At 40.0% G+C, this 25,216-nt stretch overlaps 1 protein-coding gene across 2 annotated transcripts in view; it reads left to right on the top strand.

The window, feature by feature from the left end:
- PDE7B (phosphodiesterase 7B) overlaps positions 1 to 25,216 on the top strand; it is a 181,051-nt gene that overhangs the window by 118,385 nt on the left and 37,450 nt on the right. For both annotated transcript variants that reach the window (XM_055713436.1, XM_027809939.2), the window contains one exon: positions 23,004 to 23,087. In XM_055713436.1, coding sequence (XP_055569411.1) covers positions 23,004 to 23,087 — 84 coding nt within the window. The remainder of the gene's footprint in view (positions 1 to 23,003; positions 23,088 to 25,216) is intronic.

Below are 25,216 nucleotides of genomic sequence, written 5' to 3'. Positions count from 1 at the left end.
ACAAAAGAGGAAGGATGTTGGACCTACTGTAGGGCTGTGAAGTAGTAATTACGTTATCATCTTTCGTACCTAACAAATGAGATATTTTTAAAGATGTCACAGTAGCTGTGACACGCTCAAGAACATCATGTTCTAGGCAGCAGGGTGTTTTGTTTGCATTTACATCTTCTGGAGCAGCCATCTGCACTGCAGCATTTGTGTGCCAGCTACATATTTTGTGTGTGTGTGTATGTTACCATTTTCGTTTTGCACAGCTGTTTGATAACCTGTTACTGGGTACATTGCAGCCGTTTAGGATCTGTGCTGTATGTACTGATGGCCATCTGTTCTCTTGCCTCAGCCAACGTGCAAGCTCTTTTTCAAGGTGACTTCTTTTCTACTTAACAATGTGACCTCCTCAGAATTAATACCTCCCATAGAGGAAAGACATCCTGTTTCTACAGTGGTATTTATACTGAGGTCTGAGAAGGTTTAATGAAATTCAGGAATTTGAGGTTCAAAACTCTAGTGAGAGATAATTATCCATAGTTTATGAAGATGGAATAGATGCTATTTGAATGATTCCTTGCTTCAAGGACATAATGCCGTTTGCTTCTGGGTATTCTGTTAATCTTCATCTGATTTTTCAGTTCTCTGTATCAGCACTTCCCTTACTTATGAGTGGGTTTTTGTTAATGCCACTTGTCTCCTGCCTCTACCTTACATATTGTGAAAAATTACTGTAGGGCAGTGTGCATTGACCTGATAGATGGAAGGCTTCAATTGCACCTGCAATTAGACTCACCTTTTACCGCATCCAAGTGGATAAAGGAGGTGGCACTAGGACATGGCAGTTAGTCTGCCTGTTTTTAGAGCAGAACCCAAAACCAGGAGCAGTCCCTCCACTGGACTACAGGAGGAGAATCCCAAACCTTGGGACCAGCCCTTCACCTTGCTTGGTATGTTGTAGTGGTGTTTTGTGTCATGGGGGCTCAGAGTCATGTTGTAGTATGATTTAGTGACCTGAGTATAAACACAGGACCTTTTTCAACTTCAACATTAATTTATTTTAAACACATTTGGGGATCATGATGGTTTTCATTTGTTCATCTGTTGCAATTGTCTGGCACATCACTTATCTGCCTGTTGTAGGGATGATGGGTACTGAACGCCTGAGGTGCCACCCCTGTTCTCCACCTTTGTCTTGAAATGCAGAAGTCTCTTGGAGACTGAAACATCTTAGCTTAACTAAATCTTTTAATTAATAGTCAGGTAAAGGATAAGCAATGTTTGACCTGAAGGAGTTTGGACTTAATGGTTTAAAAGTCTGCGATTCTCAGAAGTCAGTTTCAGTTTCCAGCATTGGTTCCCCATCTGTGAATTGGATTTTATATTTAAAAGCTACGTGAGAATGAAGTAAGCCTAGGTTACATTCATGTTTGCTTGCATTAACTGGAAAAGGCTGGTGTTCTTCCTGTATTTTGGACTGGCCAGGAGCCATATGACCATTTGTAGAAGGCTTTGCAAAGAAAAGCAACCATTAACGATACTAGTTGAAAAACCTGCATGTATTGTGATCATAATCACTAGTCACATAAAAAGTCTTCAGTGTTTCTTGAAGACAGAACAGGGTCAGGGTATATATGTTTTTTCTTCAGTTTATCCCAAAACATCTGTTTTCCCAGTGAGTAAAAGTATAAACAAGAGAGTGAGAGGACAGTTTATTTTTCTAATTTCAATCTTTTTGTCAAACTCTTTCTTCTTAGAATCACACTGTAAAATAAAATTTTGGGAAAGGGGCATGTTCCTAAAATATTTGCAGTGTTTAAAACTTTGTTTCCCTTGACAAAAAAATTTACACTGAAGCCATTTTGACTATCTCATCAATTTACTGCTGTGGGAGACATCATGTCTCAAAAATCGTTATAATGTGTTTACAGATATACTTATATACATAAATATGTATTCTAAATGTGTGTAATTATGTATCTATATTTCATTTTTCTTTGTGCTTTGCTTTTCTTCCCATTGGAGGATCGTTCAAGCACGAGACTGCTCAAATGCCATACCAGTCTGATTTAATTTATGGACAACTTTGCCACTTGTTGCTTTACCAATATAGCCTTTAGAGCAGTCCTGGATCATTGCCGTGCATTAACAGTTCGTCATTAGAATAATTGGTGAGTGTGATCTATCCTGTGTTTTTAAAAAAACAAACACCAAACAACCAAGGACCAAGTACTTGGGTTTTACTTCTGGGCAGAATTGCCACGTAAATGTTTCTGGTGGTGATGTTCACTTCACCGGTTCTGATTGCTGTGCTGATGTCAAGTGTTAATTGGGAAACTGATGTGACTGAGAGAACCAGATTTGTACTGGGCTGCTTTTGTTCCTTTTCAGATGAGTCAGTTTTCATCATGGCTGCTACACAAATATTTGCAGCAGTAAAATGCTGGAGGCAGTTCAGGGACAGGAACTTTCAGATAATATAGAGAAGAGTAGAGATGACGTGGCCAAGCTGAGTAAAATACGTGTTAGTTCAGTACCGTTCTCTCCAGCTGCTACCTTGAATTGCTTAGACTTGCAGCCTATGATGAGATTAGTGTACTCATCTTTATTGCTCTTGCTATTGGATACATCACACATACTATTTCAGGGTTTTAAAGCATGTACTTTTGACAAAAAAAGATCGTGTGTTCTGAAGCAGTTGCATTCTAAAAATCATTTAATGCATGGAAATGTCACAGATGAAAGCATGGTGTAATGCCTTATGATGACATGTTGTCTGAAAGATCCCAAATGCCCAAGTAGAACCTGAGAAAACCTGAGTATGTTTTACAAAGTCTTACAAATTACTGTCTAGCTGAATGGCTTCAGTTACAAAGTATTGATTCAGTGTCATGCGACTGAGATAAGGGAGTAGACGAAGGAACCTTTCTCAGATTTGAATTATTTTTGCAAACATATGTAGTACATTTTGGTAGTTTTGTTGGTTATGGAAGCTGTTGCTGAAAACTTTGTTCTACTGGTGACTTTGCTCTTCAGACACCTCTAGGTGAGAAATAATCTGGGAAACAAGATACATACATCCTATATAGCAAGATTTTGCATGTGCCTCAGCAGTTTAATGAGTGCATGCAAAAGGCTGTGGGAAAGCTACTGCAAAATCAAAACATAAATAAAATCTGAACAGTTAAGAGAGGGGAAAGCTGAGACTTGGAAGACTACCATCCACCCACCTGCACTTTGTGGAAGGCCTGACACCTCAAAGAGCAAAAAAAGAATGTTTATTGGCTCAGAGAATGTGAGGGTAAATTGTGGTGTGCAGTGTGTCCCCAAAACTAGCAATTTCAGGATTTCAAGTAAGGTCTTACAGATGAGAAGATAGGGTTTTAATAACAACCGTATTTTCACCAGAAATTTCCCAGCCTAACTTTTCAACAGCTCTAAAGAGGGGTTAGCACTTAAACAAGATTTCTTGCAGGTTCTCTGGCCTATTCCATTCCTGATGCAGCTGGATTAATATTCAAGTGTCATTTTCCAGTACTGTCGGAAGCCAGAACGTATAAGGATGCATCAACAAACAAATGAATGGTGGGGGAGAATGAGAGAATCATAGAATAGTTTGGGTTGGAAGGAACTTTAAAGATCATCTATTCCAACCCCCCTGCCAAGGGCAGGGATGTCTTTCACTACATCGTGTCACTCAAAGCCCCATCCAGCCTGGCCTTGGACATTTCCAGGGATGGAGCATCCACATCTTCTCTGGGCAACCACTTTGAGTGCCTCACCAGCCTCACAGTAAAGAATTTCTTCCTTATAGCTAATCTAAATCTACCCTCTTTCAGCTTAAAGTCATTCCCCCTTGTCCTATCACTGCATGCCTGTGTAAAAAGTCCCTCCCCAGCTTTCCTGTAGCCCCCCTTTAGGCACTGGCAGGCTGCTATAAGGTCCCCCCAGAGCTTTCACCAGGCTGAACAACCCCAACTGTCTCAGCCTGTCTTCATAGGAGAGGTGCTCCAGCCCTCTGATCATCTGTGTGGCCTTCTTCTGGACTCACTCCCAACAGAAGAGGGGTGTTGAATTTTTTTGACACAGGGAAAAGCTACAACAGGTCACAAGTGGTGGCCTGGACCCAGACCTCCACTGTATGAGATGGTGCAGGGCGCTGTGCCTGCCTGGGCAGTCCGCAGGCTGCAGCCTGCCTCTGCTGCCGTGTGCTTGGAATGGCGACCAGTGGAGGAGGGGACGGTTTGAAAAACAGCTTCCCCAAAAGAAATTCAGGGAGGAGAACATGATCTCAAAGCAGGCGAATTTTGTAGGGCTGAAGATGTTGTTCTGCTTCCTGCCGAAGCAAAGATGAAAAATAAATTGACATTGCTACCAGAGATAGTCTTGATAGGTTGATCTCAGAAATGATCTCTCTTGAAATCTGCAGCAGAAATGAGATTTGGTGGGATTAAATGTGATGTAGAAAGAACGATTAGTGGGGCCAGTGACCTGGAGAATGTGGATAAACATTGGGAGCAGAATTCTCAGGGTATATGGTGGCTGTACAGATTCATGAAAGAAAGTAATAACTTAAAAATCTCCCAAAGCAGAGAAGGAATATCCTTCAGTTAAATGTTTAAAGCAAGACATTTCTTCCTTTCCAGAAGCAGGAACAGCTGCAGCAGTAAAGAATCACACAGAGCTGCCTGCAGCTCTGCCATCCTCTACTCTCAACCAAGCCCAGGGTCACAATATCTAGTTAAAATCCCCAGCACCACACAGGTGGAAGGGCCTTTTACAGGGCTCCAGCCCAGCCTCTGCTGCTTCAGGCAGGCTCCACTGCGAGCCCAGACCCAGCTGCTCAGGACATCACCCAGCCAGGTGTTAGGAACCTCTGAGGATGGAAGCTGCACAGCCTCAGCGGGCAACCTCATCTTGAATTCAAGAACATTCAAGAGAGAGCTAGAGTCTTCTGACATGTGTGGGAGGACAGGAGCATTTCAGGCATTGTCCCAAGCTACTACAGTGAAAAGCAGTCTCTGGCAAGTGTAGTACGATGCTGGTCTTTCACAGCAGTTGCCCAAAACCATCTGAAATAGGGACCACTGCTTGGTGAGAAGAGGTTAGGCATATCTATCAATCCAACTATGCAGAATTTCCACATGTTGGGGAAAGAGGGGGGAAAAAAGAGGGAAGGATCAGGTGGACAGGATGTACATCTGAGTGGTTAAAAAAGGTGGGAGCTGACTGGGCCTTCCCTGGTGAAAACATAAAATGAGAGGGGGGAAAAAAATGAGGCCTTATTAAAGAGACTGGAAAATTAACCTGGGTAATGATTCCCTCATGGCAGAGAAATAAAGGCAGTTTTTATCACTGAATTTCCTACAACAGTTGGTGATACTCAACAGGTGTTTAAAAGCATCGGCCAGGTTTATGTCTATGTTTATGTTGTTTATGTTTACGTTTATGAGAGGAGTGGATTTATATCCTGAAGACAAAGAGAGTGAAAGGCTAGTGACTTAGTAAATTATGGTGGAAAAGCTCAGCCAAGTAAAATTATTTCAGTAACTGTTAAAGGGATGAATAGCTCTTTTTTATATGAAGCAAAGACAGATTTATTATTGTGCCATTGTAAGACACGCATTTATAGGGTGGCCTGAAGGAGATACCTGAGAACGTGAGGAGTGCTGCAGTCATCGCTCCCCCAGATACTGGGGGAAATATTTCCTGAGCAGTCTGTGGTGGGGGAAGAGGCAATAGGCAGGTTCCAAGTCTAGCCCTTGATCAATCAAGATGACTGATAGCTACACAGGGCAGCATACAGAGAAGTTAGCAAACTCATCACAAGGCTTATTTAATCAATGCTCTTAAGGGGGAGAAACTCCTTCCTCCTGGAAGAAGGGAAAGATATTTGTAATACTGTTAAGAGACTGCTTGTGGTCAATACACATTTCATTCAAGAGAACTGACAGGTTCTCACTCGTACTGACAGGACAGTAACACATTAGGTGTGTATACCCAGAGCAGTACGGATTCATGGTACGGGGACAAATTTCACACAATAGTAGAAAAGCTCTACTATGAGCTATACAATGCAGAATAATAACAGGGAAGTTGTCTGGGGGTCTCCTGATGAAGAAAATGTCACTGAGCAGCTAGAGGGGGTATTTAGAAACATTGCATTTAGGAAAATACGCCTTTGGAGGTAAGATGAGACTTTGCACTTTTGCTGTGTATAAGGGGTTTTAGGCTTTTGAGTTAGAGAGAGGAGCATCATTAAGCTGGTTAATTAACATGGCAGGAGCCTCCATGGTGTCTACAGCTACAGCAGAACATCTGTCTGTGGCAATTAGGCAGGAACTTCCAAACTAAAGGGCTTCTCACAGATGGAGCGGATAGCTTGCCTGGCAGGGGATGTAGGACTGTTTATACAAACCCACTTTTCCTCTTAAAAGCAATAGAATAGCAAACACATATTGTTGGTATCTTTGGGTATAAAATTAATTATGATAAATCTGAAATGTTAAGTGCCTGCTATTATAAAAAAAACCACCAACATTGCAGGGGGAAACCCCTCAACTTCATTAAGGAGGGTAAGAATTCATACTACTGTGACAGAAAAACACAAGATCTTATTGGAAGTTTATTGTACTGTATAGAAGTCTTTGAAGAATGGGTAGAGATGAAGCTTCCTCAGATGGGCAGAATAGCTTTCAGTAAAATGAATATGTTTCACACCTCTCCTACTTATTGCTGTTGTTAATATTAGAAAGTTAAGATTGCTAAAGAGTTTCTTTTCAGAATCTATCAAATGTGTGAGCCTTTTTAGGTCAGGGAATATATTATCCTGTAAGGAATAGGGTGTGAAATCATCTGAAGATACTTGAAGGTACCCTATGGTGTAGAAGGTTTTTTTCAGTATGTTTATTTTTGTGTATGTAATGTTAATATTTATAGAAAAGTTCTTATAACACTACATGCTCTACTATTGATTAGATGACAAAAGATTTCATGAGAGCCAACATCTATTTGATTTCAACAAAAAATATGCGAAGACTTGGCATGTAAAATCTCAAGAAAAAAAAATCGAGGAAATAAGTTTGATTTAAGTGGTGGGAAAGATGTAGAATAGTTGCCTTTGATCTCCCCCCCACACTCCCTCAGCCCTCTCCTGAACACAATATAAATAAAACTTTGTATTCTATGGCTACTATTTCTTTATATAATCATGGACATTTTTTGATGATGGTAAGTATGCTACAGAGGTTGTTAGCAAAGGCTGCTTCTTTTTCCAATACCTTGTAGTTGTGGAAGAAGCTCAAATTATAGCCCCTGTACTACTCTGGTTTAGCGACCTATGCTTTTTGCTGAGAATATCATTTCATAGCAAAAGAAAATCTGATATCCTGCCTTCTGTAACTGCCAGACAAGGTATTGCTCAAAGCAGTAATTTCCTACCCTACAAGAACCTGTGATTTGCTAAAACATAGTTCAGCCTCTCCATCATGTATCTCATCAGATTAGACCAATAACAAAAAAAAGGGGGTCAGCAGGGGGGGGAGTGGGGGTGGGAGTGTCTCCATATGTGAAGAACAAACATTCTGTAACCAGAATATTCAGAATTCTGATAGATATTAGTGTATAATACTTAATTTTTCTTTTGTATGTGTTAGTATGTTGAGGATGGATACAAGGCATACTTCTTACCAACAGATACACATATTCCATTTTGTTAATATTAAGCAGATAATAACCTCATTTTCTTGCAATTTCTGTCTGTTCCACCCCAGGTTTTTACCTGACTAGGAAGTAAAATTATAGTAAGTTAGTTTTAGATCTGGTTTTTGAAAGTGTATTGGTCTTGGCTGTGTTGTCCTTGCAGCCTGACATGACTGCCCTAGGAGTGCAGGGTGTCACTGCTTGTTTTCAGGAGATGGAGTTCTGTGGCTGCTGGTTCAAGGTCTTGAATACATGTGATTTTTTTCAAGTTGTAATTTCCAACTCGGTTTCTGATCTGAAATGTCAAGACTCCTCAGTAATAGGTAAACAGAATAGCATATCTTTGTAGTTATGATAGGACCCTGCTTGCCTGAGGTTGTTTCCATCCACCACGACCGCCCAGCAACTTTTGTTCTTTCACTGACCTAAGTGGTTTCTGCAGTATCTGCACATTCTGCAGCATCTGAATGCAGATGCAATCACTCAGTTTTCGGCAAAGGAAAATTTGGGAACAGTAACTGCTGCCTCTGCCCCAGGGGCCTGAGGGAGCACTGTAAGGGCTGCTCCTTCCATGAAAGTCTCAGGTCAACTTGTTCCTTTCTTCTTGTTACTCCCAGCACCTCCCCAGACCAACACATTTACTTTCCAGGAGCCTCAGTGATGATGTCAGTTTCTGAGATTGAAAAATGAGTTCATTGAGAAGTTCAAGCACAGGGGAGGCGACTGGGTCACCTCCAGAAGCCCATTTCCATAGAATTGAAATTATCTTCCCCTTTTATATACAAATGGGAAGTCACTTCAGGAAAGTGAGATTTGTCTTTTCAGGTGAAAGAGCAGGACCTTTTCAGGTGAAAGTTCAACCCCCTTGTGGGGAGTAACTACTTGTAGCCACTTGCACTGGCCCTTGTTCACATGAGATCTCTCTGCCCAGCACCCATCTGTATCCAAGGCTGCTGAGATACCTGGAGATGGGCCAGCATATCTCGGAGCAGCTGCAGGAACCAACAAAAGACTGAATGCACCAGTACCTGATACCTGGGATCTAGGAAAAACTGTTCTTCCTAGACCTAGCAAAACAACTTTTGCTGATCTTTATTTCATACAAATGGAGGGAATAGGAACATCTCATCCTGTAACAACAAACCTGAAGTAGGAGCTCACAGCTGCAGCATACTTGCCACACAAATTAAGATGGTGCTGGAAAAGTTGATTTATTTTTCTGTGTAACAATCCCTTTGTGCTGCAATGGATCCTGTTGCATTCTGGAGAGAGGACAACTTAGCCATTAGATTTTGGGGAGGAATTAAATAGGAAACTTACTTTAAGATGGACTGGAATATACATCCATCATTGTGATTTTAGGCATGATTCTGTCTGCTTGTGGAATTCTAATCAGTGTTTTTCTCCATGTAGTTGATACAGGATCTGTGTGTGAATAGCTGTGAATACAGGGTACATTACCTTGCTACACTTGCGTGTTAACTAATGAGTACAGCATTTTTCCTGATGATACACATCTGGTATTAGAGCCTGGTCCAAAACATTAGTCAGTTTTACAACTAAAGACAGAATTTTATGGCATTCTTCAGTAAATGATGAGTTGATTCTTAGAAATCTTCATGGACTTTCTCTTCAGTGTAGACCCAATTTAACTTCTTCAAAATTTTCAGGTGCTTAGGTAAGTGTTTCACTGGCTTAGTAAGACTTTGAGAAATACTTGGGGAGAGGTTCTTGTGAGTTCTCTAGCAGAGTTTCTGAATTGCTTTTCTGTAATAAATTGAAGAGCTGATTTGCAGAACCTTTGTATTGGACATCATTTGTAAGTAGAGTCTAACTAGTTAAGATTATTTTTCATACATTTCTTGATTTTTCTTTGGTAACCATGAACTCCTGAATACAAGAGTCTAGGAAAAACACACCTTTTTTTTCTGGATGTTACTTTATGATGTTACTTTCAAGTGTTTATTCAAGCTGATCTGTTCTGAAGAAAAAGATGATAATCCTGCTGCTTTTTCTGTGTTGTCCTGCAATTCCCAGAACAAACAAACAAACAAACAAACAAAAAAAACCCAGAAAAAAAAACCCCTCTGCTTAGTATGAGTTGCACAAGAGTATGAGTCGAGAAATACTTTTTATATGCCTTCACATGCACATGCCAAGAAGTCTCTGCCAGAGTTATTCTCTATTGGAATTTACAGGGGTTTGTGAAGAGCAAATACTGAAGCTCTGTCTTGCTCTTTCTCCTTTAAAATACTGTTTGAGGAGGAGCCTGAGGAGCTGGATTGCTCAGAAAAGGATCTGTTCAGTGAGTATCTAAGACAGAACTCTGGGTTGCTAAGCTGTAATTTAAAGGTAAATTTTGAAACAAAATTAAATTATTGTTTGTACAGTTTATTGTTCCTTTGGGATTTATAAAAACATGTCCAGTGTTTTTTGCCTCCACCCAAAGAAGTCTTTTTGTTTGTTGTATTAGAAGTTTTAGATTGCAATTTCCTCCTCTTTCTGAAGTGCTCTTTCAGCAATTATTTAAATTCCCTAGGAACATGTTAAAACACAGGAGACAAAAGCCTCAGCTTCTGTTTTCAGCCCGAGTTCTGGAGAAAGGCAGTGTTGCAGTGTACACTGTCAAGTGAGAAGACTGGGCACTTTTCATGTCAAATAGTCTGAAATATTCATGACACTTTTGTTGCTGGTTTAGTTTTGATGTTTTTCTGTATTGACAACAATTAGGGATAAAATGCACAGGGCTTTTAGTTGACTTCAAATATAAGGTAATATAGATAGAACAATTCAATATATTTATGCCAGTGGTGGGCGTGAATTGCAGGCCTGGCTTTTAGGTATAGCTCCAGCATAGTGGTTCATGGATGGAGACTTCTGGGTTAGGCCAGTTAGCAGATTAATTAGTAGTATGATTTTTACGATCTTGATTCATGCTCTTGACCATTTATGGTGGATTTGGAAGATTATTAAACCCACATGTATTGATGCAAAGTTGAGCAGTGAGTAAGCTCACTGTCTGAAAACCATTTTTTTTCCACGCTTCTTGTGGAAAAAATGTTTAGAGTAGGAGGAAGGAGAAAAATACTTTCCCTCCCCTGCTCTGTCCTTCCTCCTCAACAAGGAGCCAGGCACGATCCATTTCTGTTTTCGGGGCAAGCCAGATTTCCCTCCCTTCAGGTGTGCCTGGCTTTTCCTCTCAAAGGGCAGTGTTTGGTGCAGGTCCCTTATGTGACATTGCTATTCGTAACTTCAGTGCCAAACTGATATCAAGACTAGGTGTACATAATTATGGGGATGAGGGAAGATGATGGTGATGTAAAGGATCATTGAAAGGGGCTCTGGTTACAGTAAGCCATGTTTAACCCTCGCTGCATATCTTGCTAGTTGCTTTTCCTTTCAGATATTAAGGTTTTGCAGTTTCTGGAATAAGAAACTAGGATAGAACTTCATATTCACCAGAACAAGCCGGACAGAGGCTACCTGGCAGCAGCTTGCCCATTTAATGGGCTCAGCGAAGCCACGGTTGCCAGCACATCTGTTGGAGAAGAAGCCTGAGCGCCAGCTGCTCCTCCACTGCTTGGCATCCTGGCTGGGGCTCAGCCATCTCAGCCGAGGGGAAACACAAACCCAGGTTCTGGGGATATACCAGTCTTTGCCAATGGCAAGCACCTAATTAGATGTGTTTATCAACTGTTTTGTAATTACAGAAATATGCAGCTAATTATTTTTCTTTGAGCCAGCTCATGTTTACCTCTCTTAAGAATGTGCCATGAATAAATAAGGTAAACTGCTATTTAATTGTACTTTAGACAGTAAATATTTAATGCAACTGAACCATAACAGTTCATTGCATTGGATGGGGCACAAAGAGTAGGGTAGTGTTTGAGTAACGTGAGATTGATCCAGAACTTTCTCTTATGCCACTCTTTTCTAAAGTTTTTAATTTTCAGTGCATAGTACATAGCAAAGATGGCCCAGATCAGTGATCTGTTTTAAGTGCAAGAGGTAGCATATTTGCTAAAATCTGGCCAGGTTAACGTTCTGGATTTGATGGTTTGTCTTTTCTTTATTATTTTTTTTAAGATCCACTGAATTGTTTGAAAAACACAGTGTAAAAAACAGGAGGAGAAAAGCATTTTCCAAGCAGCAGAGCAGTCAAGCTGACTTTCCACTTTATGCAGCTTTATTCCTGTGTCTAGCATCAAAAATGAAAAAGGTTCCACTCCAAACAGTTGTATTATCTACATATGCTGTTGTTACTCTTTTCTAAACAGGAAAACATTCTTGTAAGAAAAATTTTGATAAAACTAATGTCTTCTGATGAAGAAATTGCATGATGAAATGTGGGCTGGCTCAGGAAATACACATCTGGAATAAGCAAATAATGCTAAGGTTACCTGTGCTTATTGTGGACAAAATTCTCTTGCCTTATTGTTCAATAATTCACTGGGTTATGGAGGTATTTGTATGCTCCACAGAGAAACTAAACGGAATTTAAAATGAATAAGAAAGAAGGTTTCCAGCTGTTTGCCATAGATACTGCTTTTGAATACAAAAAAGAATTTATTGCAATACAATGTACAAACAGAAGTCAAATCATTAATCTCGGACATTTGTTCCTGCAGTCTCATTCGTAGATAAAGCTTTTAATCAGAGCAAAGCTTCAAGTGGTGAGTAAATTATTCTCCTGCAAGATACTACAGGCACCTTCTTGTGCTGCTGAGCCAACACTCAGTGCTTCCTTCCCCCTTTCATTGCTCTCTCTCTCCCAGCTATGAAAACTCCTGGGGCAGCCCCATCAGGAGGAGGAAGTGGCAAACACTGCTGGGCTTGCTGCTACAAAGCTGTGCAGTGCTCCAACCTCAGGAGAAGGCACTGAGTAGAAGGGGGCTGAATTATCAGTGGGTCAAAGAGAAGGGGAGGAAGAAGGGTCACATGCAAGGTAGTATTATATACATGTGTAGTGCAGAGGGGAGTTGGAAAAGAGGTGAAGAACGTGCAGAGATCGATGAGGAAGGATCATTCCCATGGCTAATGCACAAGATTGGGACTCATGTACTTTATTGTGTCTCACCTCTGCAGCTGACCCTGTACTGATGCACCTTAAAGGCTTGTGTAGCACCACACAAGCTTTAGACAGAGGTGTTAGATATGGGGAGACAGGCAAAATCTGCAGAGACTGTCTCCTCTTGCGTGAGGTGAATGCCACCCATGCAATTCTAGCACAAAATGAGAAGGGAGAGATCCCAAAAGTCTTGCACTTTTCCTACTTGGTTCCTCTACAGGTAAAATTGCCATTCTGTAAAAACTACTGACAATGAGTTTTGGCTGATGGTAAGCATTTCAGAAGTAGGTAATGTGTTGCTATAAAGGCAATTGCTATATTACTCCTTACAGTTCCAAACACATCTTTTGTAGTTTCATTGGAAAGGGAGGGTGTAGAAATCTCGTGGGCAAAGCTGTGGAAATACAGGGACATTTTCTTAACTGTCCTGTTAAGAGCAGAAAGCAAATTTTGGTTTAATGGCATGAGTAAAACCCTCTGCATTTATTTTCTTTGAATATAGTCTAACTTAAATATTGATAATATGAAAAGCAGAGATAATTGGTGTTTGCATTGTGGCGATGTAGAAATGATGACCAGGACTGTAGGTAGAAAATACTATTGAACCACTGAGGTCCTGCATTAGAAAACTCGCTGTCCACACAGAACAAAAGAAACACAGACATGGAAAACTGAGGCATGCAAAGGAAACCATTTGTTCCAAAAGAAATGAGGAAATGAGCTCAGGGCCTATGACTGCCATCCTGCATTTTAATTCCAGGAGTGCCCGCTCTTTCTCCCTCAGAAATAAAAAATGTTAACCTCTGATTATTGAACGTTTCCTAAAACCAAACTTCATTTGTTCTATTCTGCTTTGAAATTATCAGCAGTTTTCTATTAATATTTGTCATTATATCAATTTTTACTTTATAGAAATTAAGTACATATATAATAGATCAAATTTGAATCAATGGCAATGTTAGATACACGTGGACTGTAGTATCAACCAGTTTCTGCTTGTCTACATAATAGTGCCATAGCAGAAAATGTGAATGATACCTTGTGGCTCAGATAGCTCATCAATGCAACCCATAAAATACATATACTTGGAAACAATGGCTCTTGAGGAAATTGTAGAATAATAAAAAAAAAAGCTAATTTAAAAGATCACTTAAATATAGGTAGGTGAGAAATGAGGATGCAGAACAGTAAAGCAAACTTGGTTGAATAAATACTCAACAATTACCTGAACTTTCTGTAGAAAATCTATTCTTCAACAGCAAAACCCTCACTGGCAAATGCAAGGAGTCCGGTTGTGTTCTCACAGTGGAAGCAGTTAAAGCATTGATAATGCTAAATGTAGAAATCAGTGTAATAGAATAAGATGTAGATGCTTGAGAGAATTCAGTTTAAAGTTGCAATATGTAGGCAAATGCAAAGGGGTCTCTGAAAGAGCAGCTATATCTAGAATGTTATTACAGTTAAGAAAGTATAATTTATAATTTCAGTAACTTAGGATCTGGGTGTAACTATGTGTGAAGAAAATCCGTATCTTTTGGGCACTGGCAATAGAAGTAGCTTGACCGAATGCACTATGTGTAAAGATCTGAACTCTGTACCTTTTTTTTTTTGCACCATTCTTGGACAAAACACAAATTCTTTGTGTTTTTTGTTTTACATGAAATGGAAGTCATTATATTGAACTGCCTAACCTGCTTTGGAAATTTGTGTATATGGAATTGGAAGCATACAATTCTAGAAGTTTGTTATTAAATACCTGTTTATTTTAATAGTTGGGAGTCTAGCAGAAGACTAGAATCCGAAAAGTACAATTCAAATAACTAATAATGGGGTTTTATTTATGCTGTAATTTTTTTGGGAGAGGGATGGGAGTAGCATGACAGTAAGATATTAGCTTCAAAGTTGCCATGGTAATGCAACCTACTACCTGTTGCTAAGATCATACTGTAGCTGTTATTGCTTTTATTACAGCTCTTAACATTTCGGGATGTATCCTTTAGTTGTTAAGTTGTTATTTTTGGTTCAGTTTCATACGTAATAAAACCAGTAAGTTTTGCCACTTCCCAGCAGGGCTCTAGAAAAATAGCAATGATAGCAATGCAAGAACCTGATTCTGCTAACATAGCTGCCATCCTCTAAAGCAGAGCTGTTTACAAGCTATCTAACCATTTAGGAAGAAAAGAACTATTAAGGTGGTTCAGTGCCCTCTCTATATTAATACCCACTTCCCCTGGAGATTCAGTGACCAATATTTGGAGATGGAAAAGACTAAAGCCCCAACTATCGTGATATAAAAACTTCAAAATACAGATGGGTGGTTCTTAGCACTAGCACTAGAAATGGTAATATCCATTTTACTTAGGATCCTGTCTACTGCAAGTGCAGTTTCCTGATCCAGCAAGGTGCCCAGGGACCTCTTCTACTACCCTGAACCCTGCTGAGCAGCTGAGCAGTATGAGCCCGAAGTCAGCCAAAGTGCTGCCATTCAGGGTCACAGCAGCAGTGAGACTCAAGATGCCATCAGTCATATGCCACTGCTTGTGAGTACTGTAAACTGCAGGCAAGAATGGGAATTATAATTGAATCACTAAAAAAAAAAAAAAAAAAAAAAATTCTCCCAGGCTTTTCTTTTAATCTTTACTAGGGAATTCAGCCCTCTAGGTAGTAGATGGCTAGCTCATTACAATACTGTTCAAACTGAATATTTACCAAAGTCAAGATGGTTGTCTAAACTGTTCCTTTCAGGTATGGAGGTGGTGAGAGATGACTTCAGTCTTCTGCACTTATGCTGTATTTATACAAGTCACCTGCTTTCTCATTGGATTCTTTTTTCTATGATCTGTCTCCTGCTTTTAGTTCATTAACTCTATTCCTTGCTGCTAGATACCAACATTTGTCTGTCTTTTCTTCTGCATATGAAAGCCATTGGCTGAATTTTGCAATATTTGTGCCAGCAAGTTCCTATATCTGAATTTCTCGTGTCTCCAAAATGCTAAGTTTGTATGTGAATAAGCAGACCGTGTAATTTGTGCGTGTTCTCATAGCTCCCTTTCTATCTTTGTCCTGTGGTTTAGCACTTTATGTAAACTTTTGATTTTCTGTCTAGAAAATACTGATAGTTAAGAAAGTACCACACAGTGGTATCAAAGAGCTAATTACTTCTTTTTATAAAGAAGGGTACTCCAATCACTGTTGCATAACAAGTGCTGATTTTTGTTCAGCTGAGCTGTGGGATAATACTACACTGGATGAGCATACGCAGCACATGTTTTGAGGGTGTGCCCACGTGGCTATGAGCTAAAGGTGTATGCATCTGTTATATTTATTACAAAATAAGTAAGAGTCACAGGGGTAATCACAGTGAAAAAACATACTTACTGATAAGAGGTCTGATGTGGTCTTAGCTGTCTGAATAAGATTTTCACAGGCAAGGTCTCGGATTCTTCCCCCGGTATGCTGTGCTCATAATCATGGCGCCTACTTTAGGAACAGAAGCGGTTTAGACTCCATCTGCAAAGTCAAAAGCATGCTCTGAAAGGCAATTCAGTCTCTTCAAGTGTTAGTCACTGGGTGGAGGCACCTATTTCTCTCAGCTGATTTACACCTACAAGTACATGAAATAAATCTGACCTTAAGGCAATAATTAGTAACCCATTATCAAACTCAGAAACAACTGAAAGCATTTCCAGTGCAATATAATATATTGACATTTTGGAAAACTAGCTTCTTTAGCACATGTAGGATTGCCTGTCCTCATCAACTCTGACCATTTTTTCGGTCGGGGGTAGCTACTTAGTTTTGCAGGCTCTGGATTTGCTCATGCAAGAACAAACACGTGTGTGAAGAGGGCAATGTAGGTACTGCTTCAGTATCTGAGTTTCTGATGACTGCTGTTACCTGCTTCTCTGTGGCAGTTTTCTCATCCTCTTGGATTTCAGTTGTCTGCAAGTACATTTTCCAAAGTCTGCATGTTGTAACAGCTTTGCCTCAAGATATTTCAGTTCAAAATCTATACACCAGAGTTACTGATGTGATCTGATATGGTTTAAGGGAAGATTTCAAGAATGCCTGTAAAGTACTCATTTAACTTTATTCTAGGCGTTCATTTCTCAGGATGAACCAGCTGTTAAAGGCATGCCTGTGGGTACTAGGGTCTTCTTCTGGCTGTATATCCAGATAGGCTACGCATCAGTGCAAAAGTGAACTTACCAGGAGACTGTTAGCATTGAGGAGGGGTTTATGAACAGATTGTCAGTTTATGTTTCTTGCATTTTACTGATTGGCACAAGCAGTGGTTATACTAATTAAGAGATTAAGATACAGGAGTTGTATGGATTTTGGTCAGTAAGGGAGGGCAGAAATTCAGTTGGTGGGTACAGTCAGACTGTGCCACTAGTTACAGTCAGGCTGTGCCACTAGTTTATGTTGAGTGTAAGAACCACCGTTCACTCTTAAAATACAGTTGTCTAAGAAAACAGCGGATGAGTGAAATGTTTATCTGCAACTGTTGCTGGTCTGGAGATGGAATTTTGAATAAGTGAAATTCAAGTAATGGAGCAGTTAAAAAAATAAATAAAAATTAATTCATTCATGGGTCAGGACCACTGCAGGGGAAACTAAGTGATTTTCAGTGTAAACAACATACAAAACCAAATTATGGTTTCTACACTATTATTTTATCTCCTTTTTGTAAAAAGGGAGTACCAACAGTTATCTTCCTTTGCATAGCATTCTGAAATGAAACTGTGGAATGCACTGGGTGAAATCACAGCTTATGAGTTCATTAGGACTGTTACCAGAAATTGTAGAACCATGCATTGTGTGGCACAGAAAACCTCATGTTTTGGAACATGTACATGCTTAAAAATTCAGTGCTTACAGATGGATGAGGTGAGGTGGCTGCCCCAGTTTCTCCTGCTGGAAAGGAGTTGTCCTGTCTCTGTAACCTCTTAACATCAGTCTCACCATGTCTGTTCAGAGGAAATGTTCTTGTTCACTGAAGATCTTATGCACATGAGGAAATAAAATGCTTTCTGCAGACAAGAATTTGTGATAACCTTTATAACACTAATACAACAGAATGAAAATAATCCAAATAAGCACAAATCACCATGAACAAGCATTGAATGTCTTCAAATAAAAAATAATCTCAGTAATTCTGCTACTTGTTTTTAAAGATTGCTGCTTCCCTCTTTTAGAAAGCTTTCCACCAAAACCAAAATTATGATTAAAACATCAACAGCTCGTTTTCCTTCATCTCAGAAATCCCAAACCTTTTTATAACTGAAATACTGAAGGAGTCAGGCGCTCCGTGGAGTCCGTGAGAGGCCTTACTACTGCCACTCAGTTTTCCGTGGAAAGTACTCAGCCACTGCAGCATGCATCCTAAAGCAGTCAGCTGCAGAAATAGTTGGATGAAAACTGTAGAGGAGGTTGACTAGAATAAATACTTGTAACCTCTTGTGAATTTGCTGTGGTATTCCTGACTGACCACATGGAGCTGTGTACTAAATAAAATCAGTACTTTGGTGGCTGGTCCCAACTTCTACTGCATGAAGCTGCTCTGTTGTTTTGTCACAGCAATGGCTTTGTTTTCTCTCCTTATTTGTTGGGCTTCCTCAGTGAAACTGAATCCCACATGATTTCAGGCAAGTCTTAGAGAAGCTGTTTTCCTTAGTGCAGATGGCTCTTTCCTCCAGATGTGACAGGCAGCTAAGAGCTGCCTCATTTTTTTCTTAGCCCTTCTGCCTATCTTGAAATCACACTGATGCTGTGGCCACAGTAGTACTGTGGTTCTTGCCCCATATCCAATTTTCCTGTGACTATAAGCTGTTTTGTGTGTCAGGAACAGCATGTGCTTCACAGGCTCCTGTTACCTAATGTAGGGTGCTTTGGTTTGTTTGCTTTGTTTTCTTCTCTGTTTTAATGAGGACAAAATAAAATTCAAGAGCGTGGCGGCTCTGGGAGATGTCCCCGCTGGAAGCTGTCGTGGCAGCTTGGCTCCAGCAAGAGTGCAGCCCTTCGTGTTTGCAGTCACGAACGTTCCAGCCTTGCATCTTCAGCCCAAAGCAGCTAAAGAGAATCTGTACCCTTGCCGTTTCCCTTCACCGTTCTTGTTTCACTTGGGAACACAATGAGCTGTCAAAATTTCCTGCCTTATTTCCACAGAATCCTTCCTTTTGCTCCAAAACAGATTATTTATCTAAAACTGCTAATTGCATAAATTGTTAGAACAATTGTTTAGCTTGATTTTAAGGTGGAGAACAAAGAGATGTAAAGGTCTGGTGAACTGATGAAAGTCAGTCTCAAAGTTCTCTGTCAAAGCAAAAACGAGCATCTGGTGTGTTGCCATGAATGCCTCTTGCCTCTCAGAAATTAAAAATCATGGTATGGTGTACATGTGGTGGGATCCCTATTTTTAGTATCTCTGTTGAGTATACTTAGAGATAATTAAAAGTAATAGCAAAAAATGTAAATGTTTTCCAAATAAGTCAGCCAAGAAAAAATGGAGGAAGGCAGGTGTGGTTGATTTAGCCCTCCACCACTTCCTAACTAATCTTTCTTTAATGATGGAGAAAGAGACTAGGTGGCACCTGGTGAAGTATTTTGAAATAACAGATTCATGAGGTAAAGCTACTTGATAACATCTTTGACTCATCAGAAACTTGCCTTCCCTGAGGGTAAAGTTAATAATCCTCAACTATAAGGATTTTAGCGGCTTTTACCACAGCAGCAGGGATGCAGTTTTATTCTGCATATAGATTCCTATAGTGCTAGAGACAGCCCAGACTTTCTATTTTCTGCAAAAAATGTAAACTGACACAAATAGCCAGTTGGGAACATTAGTAGTTTTCTATGACTTTGAGTCCTCAGCTTTGCTGGTTAAGTAAAACTCATTCACATTTTCTTAGTTTGAAGAACATAGAGCTGGCAGCATGTTCATCGATCATCATACATAGTCCTTCATTGTTTCAGGTCATCTTTCAATGTGTATAAAGTCCATGCTGCTTCAGTTGTTCTTATCTCCTCCCTCAGAATGATGTTGTTCTGATGACCTAAATGGTTCTGTTCCCACTCTGCTGCTTATCAACAGTGGGCATTACTCCAGGGTGATTTTCCTTTATGAAATGGCTCTTCAGTGCCCTGATCATCTTCCTAGAGGTCCTTCTTTCAACTTTTTCCAGGAGGAATTTAGCTTTCTCGGAGACAGTATTTCAGAGGAACTTATACACCAAGTGCTTTGACTAAGAGCATCAATACCTCCATTGCGTTTCCTCTCTTTACTGGAATTACCTTGCCCTGAATAGTGTGCATACATGTCTGAGTTGGCTACTCTTTAGCTCTGTAGGAGACGTCAGCAGCACCATGAGAGGAAGCTGGACCACCAGTAAAATGAAAGGAGAAGCTGCAGGTAGCTGGGCCATAGAGCAGTTGAGGCAGGGGAAGTGACAGTAGCAGTGACGTTTATTTAAAATAGCTGTATATATCTGGTATCTCGCAGCTTTGTGTTATCAAGCCTCACTAGTGTTCTCCTAATTCTGTGTCAGGATCATAAATAAAAAATTTTAAGACCATTCTCAATATGAATCTTCCAAAGATCATGCAGTAATTGTTCCTGAGCAAAAGTTGCCTTTTAGTGCACCTTGTTATCTTATTTTCTTTTCCAACTGCAGTTTTTGTACTCATCTTTTGCCTCCTCTTACATATTTAACAAAGTCCATACAGTTGAAATGCACTACAGTATTGCTTTTTTGCCTTTTGTCTGACTTAGCTATTTAATTCGAGATAATTAAGTATCAAGTTTTATTATTTTTGGTAAGCCCACACTGTTTTCTTCTGTGCTCCAGTTGTCTACCTACCTTTAATGTTCTCCACCTCAAAATCTGGGGACATACTATTAAGATCAGAGTTAGGTATTTTTTTCAAGATGTAACTATGTATGATTTTGTTATTCTCTAGTACTTTGGTACCTCTCTTGATCTGATAGATATGTTATTTCATGTCCAGAAAGAAAATCAGTCTTTCTGGGTTTACAGTATCATGTGTCTTGGAGGTGGTTTTTTTTCAGATTTTTGGAGTTTAATTTTTTTTTTCTCCAAAATATCTGTTGTTTTAGTCACAAGTGATATGTTTTATCAGTGTGTTAATGCAAGGGGTGATTTGAAGTTTCCTGTTAATTCATTGGTGCCTACAGAAGTACAAAAGCCTCAATCAAGGCATGCTCTGAATTTACACCCATTCTTAATTTGCCGAGGCTTGTATTAGTGACAGGCTCAAGCCTGTCTGATTTTTGGGGGTTTATATAATGTATACCACATACTTGCCTTTCTCACTCTTTCTGTACAAATCAGCCAATCTGATGGGTCTACCTCTGGCAGAGAGGAAAGCTTGGAAGTCCAGGTGCTGCCTTACAAGCTCTGACGCATGGGTGCTGAGGAATCTTGCTTTGGTGTTTTACAAATGCTCCAGCTCTTTGCTCAGCCCTTCTGCCCTTTAACAGAAGGACTGCAGGGGAAACTAGGTTTATATACCTCCATTGCCACAACTTGCACGTGATTTTAAACTGCCAATGAAGTGCTAATAAATAAACTGCTCATGACCCGTGCTATTATCATACCTTTGAAATGCAACTGCTGAGGAGCAGGCAGAGGTTTGCACCTCCTGGCCCTGCTCTCAGGAGGGGTAAGTAGGGTCAACAACAGCTTGAGTTGTTTTGGGCTGGTTCCTAAGAGCGGGAGCTAAGCTCAGGCAACACATGTTCTGTCTCTGGAAACAAAAAAAGCAAAGCAAAAGTAAGGAAGAGAGAAAATAGATCTAAATTTGTAATCGAAAGTGATTGTGTTTGAAATCTTCATTTGAGTGCGTGCTCCTGTGCCTTTTGTACATCTAAGGACCCCTAGAGGGCACAGAATTTTTTCTCCACTTCCAATATTAAACTTAATAGTTCTACTTGGCCTTCTTCCCTTAAACATAATTGTAAGCATATTTTAATTCAATAGTAGATAGAAAAAAATAACAGTATCTAACTAGGTCCTTTTTTTATGCTGCAAGTTGTTTTGTTTTCTTGTTTTTAAACACAAGCAGTAGAAGCTAGCAGTAGCAGCCAAAATCTTAAATTATTTTTGTTTAGTTTAGTCAGATGGTATATTCATATCCCAGAAGAAGCTTAATTCAAACTCACTAATAATTCATATTTTTATTGCAAACTTTGAGAAGCCTGCAATGTGAACTATCTGAGGGAGTGCAGTGGCTGTGCTTTCAACACTGTGGCCTGTGTTTCTGTGGAGGAGGAATTGGTATTGTGAAGAACTAGAGTACTCTAACCTGAACCTCTAAAATCTCTGAATTTCGTCTTAAGAATTTTTAGTATTTTGGTCTTGTTATTTGCCTATAAAGAAGTGATTACATTACAGTACAAGATACTTAAAGTTATAGAAATGTAAAAATGACATCTGCTTCCAGCTACTTCCTATCTACATGGAGAGAGGTTTCGTAACTCTTACTGATCCTGAGTAGCATTTTTCTCCATAAACCAGTTTTGCCTATTTCATATTATGTGGTAAGTCAGGAGCTAATTGACGGGAATTACACAGTAATACTAATTCTTAGTATTGTGTTGTCACTTTATGATATTTAAATATACATCCTAAAGCTCTGGAGTAATGCTTATCTGAGAACATCAGGTGTCACTTAGATAAAGGAGCTTCAGTGTTTGAGGAGAAGGCTGACATTTTCAAAGAGCAGAAGGTAAAACAACATAAAATCAAACAAACAAACAAAAAAAGCACCTTAAAAAAATCTTCATATTTTATTTGGGCATTTTTTTCATCAACTCATGGTTTTGAGACCAGTCCCACAGCTTTGGAGGTCAGTTGGACTGTATGCCTAATCCAGGGTTGAGGCCCTTGTGTGTGATGCCATGACAGTCAGAATCCAACTGGTCTTATCTGGGCAAAAAAATTAACCTCTGCACTACTCTTGAAGCAGTGAGAGTTGACTGACTGGGCAAGAAGCTGTTCAATAGGATAAACATGAGGGGGGTTTGTGCCTTTGTTCCGATAAGGGGATCGGTTGTACTGCTTCACCCAGATACCCAGGGATGTCATGGGAGACGATTATTTAGACCTTCATTTTCCCACCAGAGGAGCGTAACGTCATCACTTGGAATAGAAAATAGATCTAGATCTAAACAGCAGAGAAAGGCAGCTGCCCCTTCTAACATCTCTGGGGATTTTGTGTTTTGCAGGAGATGCACGGGTGAGAGGTCAGACAGGGATTCTCTCCGAGCGCCGCGGCTCCTACCCATTTATAGACTTCCGTCTTCTTAACAGTAAGTGCAACCCTTCCTTCAGGTCTGTATTTAAAAAAATACATAAGTAAAAATCTGTATTGAAAGTACACAAACCAAAGTATCTTGTTTCATGCATATCTGTAGTTCAGCTGTCTTCACACAGTCGGCATTAATAATTCTATTATTCCTACCCAGTGTTTGACTGTGAAACATTTTGATTGTAATGAATACTGTTCATAATGCTGAGACTGTCAAGTAAATACAGTAGTGCCATGGTGTGTGCTGGTGGGAACAGGGGGTGCTTCAGAATTAAAAAGATAAACCTCTGTGTCCCTTAGCCTCTTAGCCAACAGTTGGAACAGATTTATGTGAGTCTGTTATCCGGTCATATAGAATTGGCACAGGAGGGGAGCATGTGACAGCACTGACCAGTGGTTTACAATAACATTAATTTTTCCAACAATTAGAACCCAATCCAAAGCCCCATGGAGTCTTCTCATTGACGTCAATGGATTTTGGGTCAGGCCAGCAGTGAACATCTGTTAAAAATAATCTTAACCTCATTTTCATTGAAGTTATTTTGCCACTGTTATGAATAAAGGAGGGCAAATCTAAAAGAAAAAAAAATCTAGATCCTGTTGGGTTTTTTTCAGTTGATGGATTCTCTATACTGATGCAGACCCATTTAGCCAGTGTGTAAAAAATAAAATAAAAAAACAGAAAACACTTAGTTTTGGGCCCTGTAGCATTCAGTCTGGATGCCGTGTTAACTCCAGTGTTCCAACACAGGCAGATCTCAGTGTGTCCTTGTGTACTGTGCAGACCACTCCACGTAACTTTTGAAACAAAAGTTACTCAAGGACTTACATCAGAACAGACTGAAACTCTTAACAGTTTGTTTAGTGATGATGCTTTCAAGCTTCTAGCAATTATGCTTGTCATTAAAAAGCAATTACCAAACCAAATTTTTACATCTCCTTTTTGTAACTGCTTGCCTGAGTGCATTGGGAAGGGAGGTATCTGGCAGGGATAGGGGGAAGAAGCTCAGCTGCAAAGGGTGAGGTCTGGCTGGGAGTCAGGAGAAAAGATGGGCTGATAGGAAGGGGGGGGGGGGGACTTGGGCTCTGAGCAGTTGCATTCGCACCAGCTGGCAAAGTTACTGCTGCCTGGCAAAGTGCTTGCTTTCAGTCTTGCTAATAAAAGGTATTTTCTCGGTCATAAGCCCGTCAGAGTGTTCGCTATGGCTGAGGTAAAAAGACATAAGAGGTAAAATGGGTCCAACATTTTTCCCAGGACAAAGGGAATAATGTACTGGTTGAGCAGAGTTCTAAGGATAGTTTAGGCCTGGCTTGCCAATGAAAAATGTGAAGGAAAACCTGTTTTAGGCTAGCTGGAAATAGTACTGTGATGATGCCTTTATAAAGACTGAGAGAAAATAAAACACTTCATTCATGAAGTAGAAGTAAATTTATATTCACATTCAAGTTCAACTAAATTAATTTTTGAATACATACACGTTATTTAAAATTCTCGTCACATGTTCTTCCTTCTCCCTGGTTAAAGAAACCAAAACCTTTTCAGCTCTTTTTTCTGGTGATAGGGCTTTCACTTTTATGCCCCATGGATGAATCCTGCCATTCTTCAGATTCTGCCAGCTTCTGGGAGGTGCTGGTGCTGTCCATGGGCTGTCTAGGGAGAGATCCATGGCAAGTGATGTACCGGTGAATACTCAGTCTTTGATCATACAAGGAACAGGGCACTCCACATAACCCCTCTTCTGTAACTGCTGAACTTAAATGTGATGATGCCTCCCTGCATGCACCTCTGGTACCATGGAGGTGGGGCACCTCGCGTCGTATGTTCCTGGGCTTTCTGTCCCAGGGACCTCTGACTTTTCTTTCTTTTTACTACTCTTCTGTAATCTGAAAGAAGTCATTACAGCTGATCGTGATCTCTGTGTGAGGAGAAGCAGGGATGCTGATTTTGGATTTCCCATTATTTTCAGGTTTTATGTATTTATTTATTGTTTTCTATCTAGGGAGTGGTGTTGGCTTAATTTTTCAGTGCAAAATGAAGTGAGATTTCTGGGCGTTTGACTACTAATTTTGTAGATGGCAAGTGCACTAGGCCTGGCTCACTCAATGATTTACAGATAAATGAAGATGCTC

Source organism: Falco cherrug, chromosome 6 (genome assembly GCF_023634085.1).
Source record: "Falco cherrug isolate bFalChe1 chromosome 6, bFalChe1.pri, whole genome shotgun sequence".
NCBI lineage: Eukaryota > Metazoa > Chordata > Aves > Falconiformes > Falconidae > Falco > Falco cherrug.
This window is presented reverse-complemented; position numbering and strand designations above follow the sequence as displayed.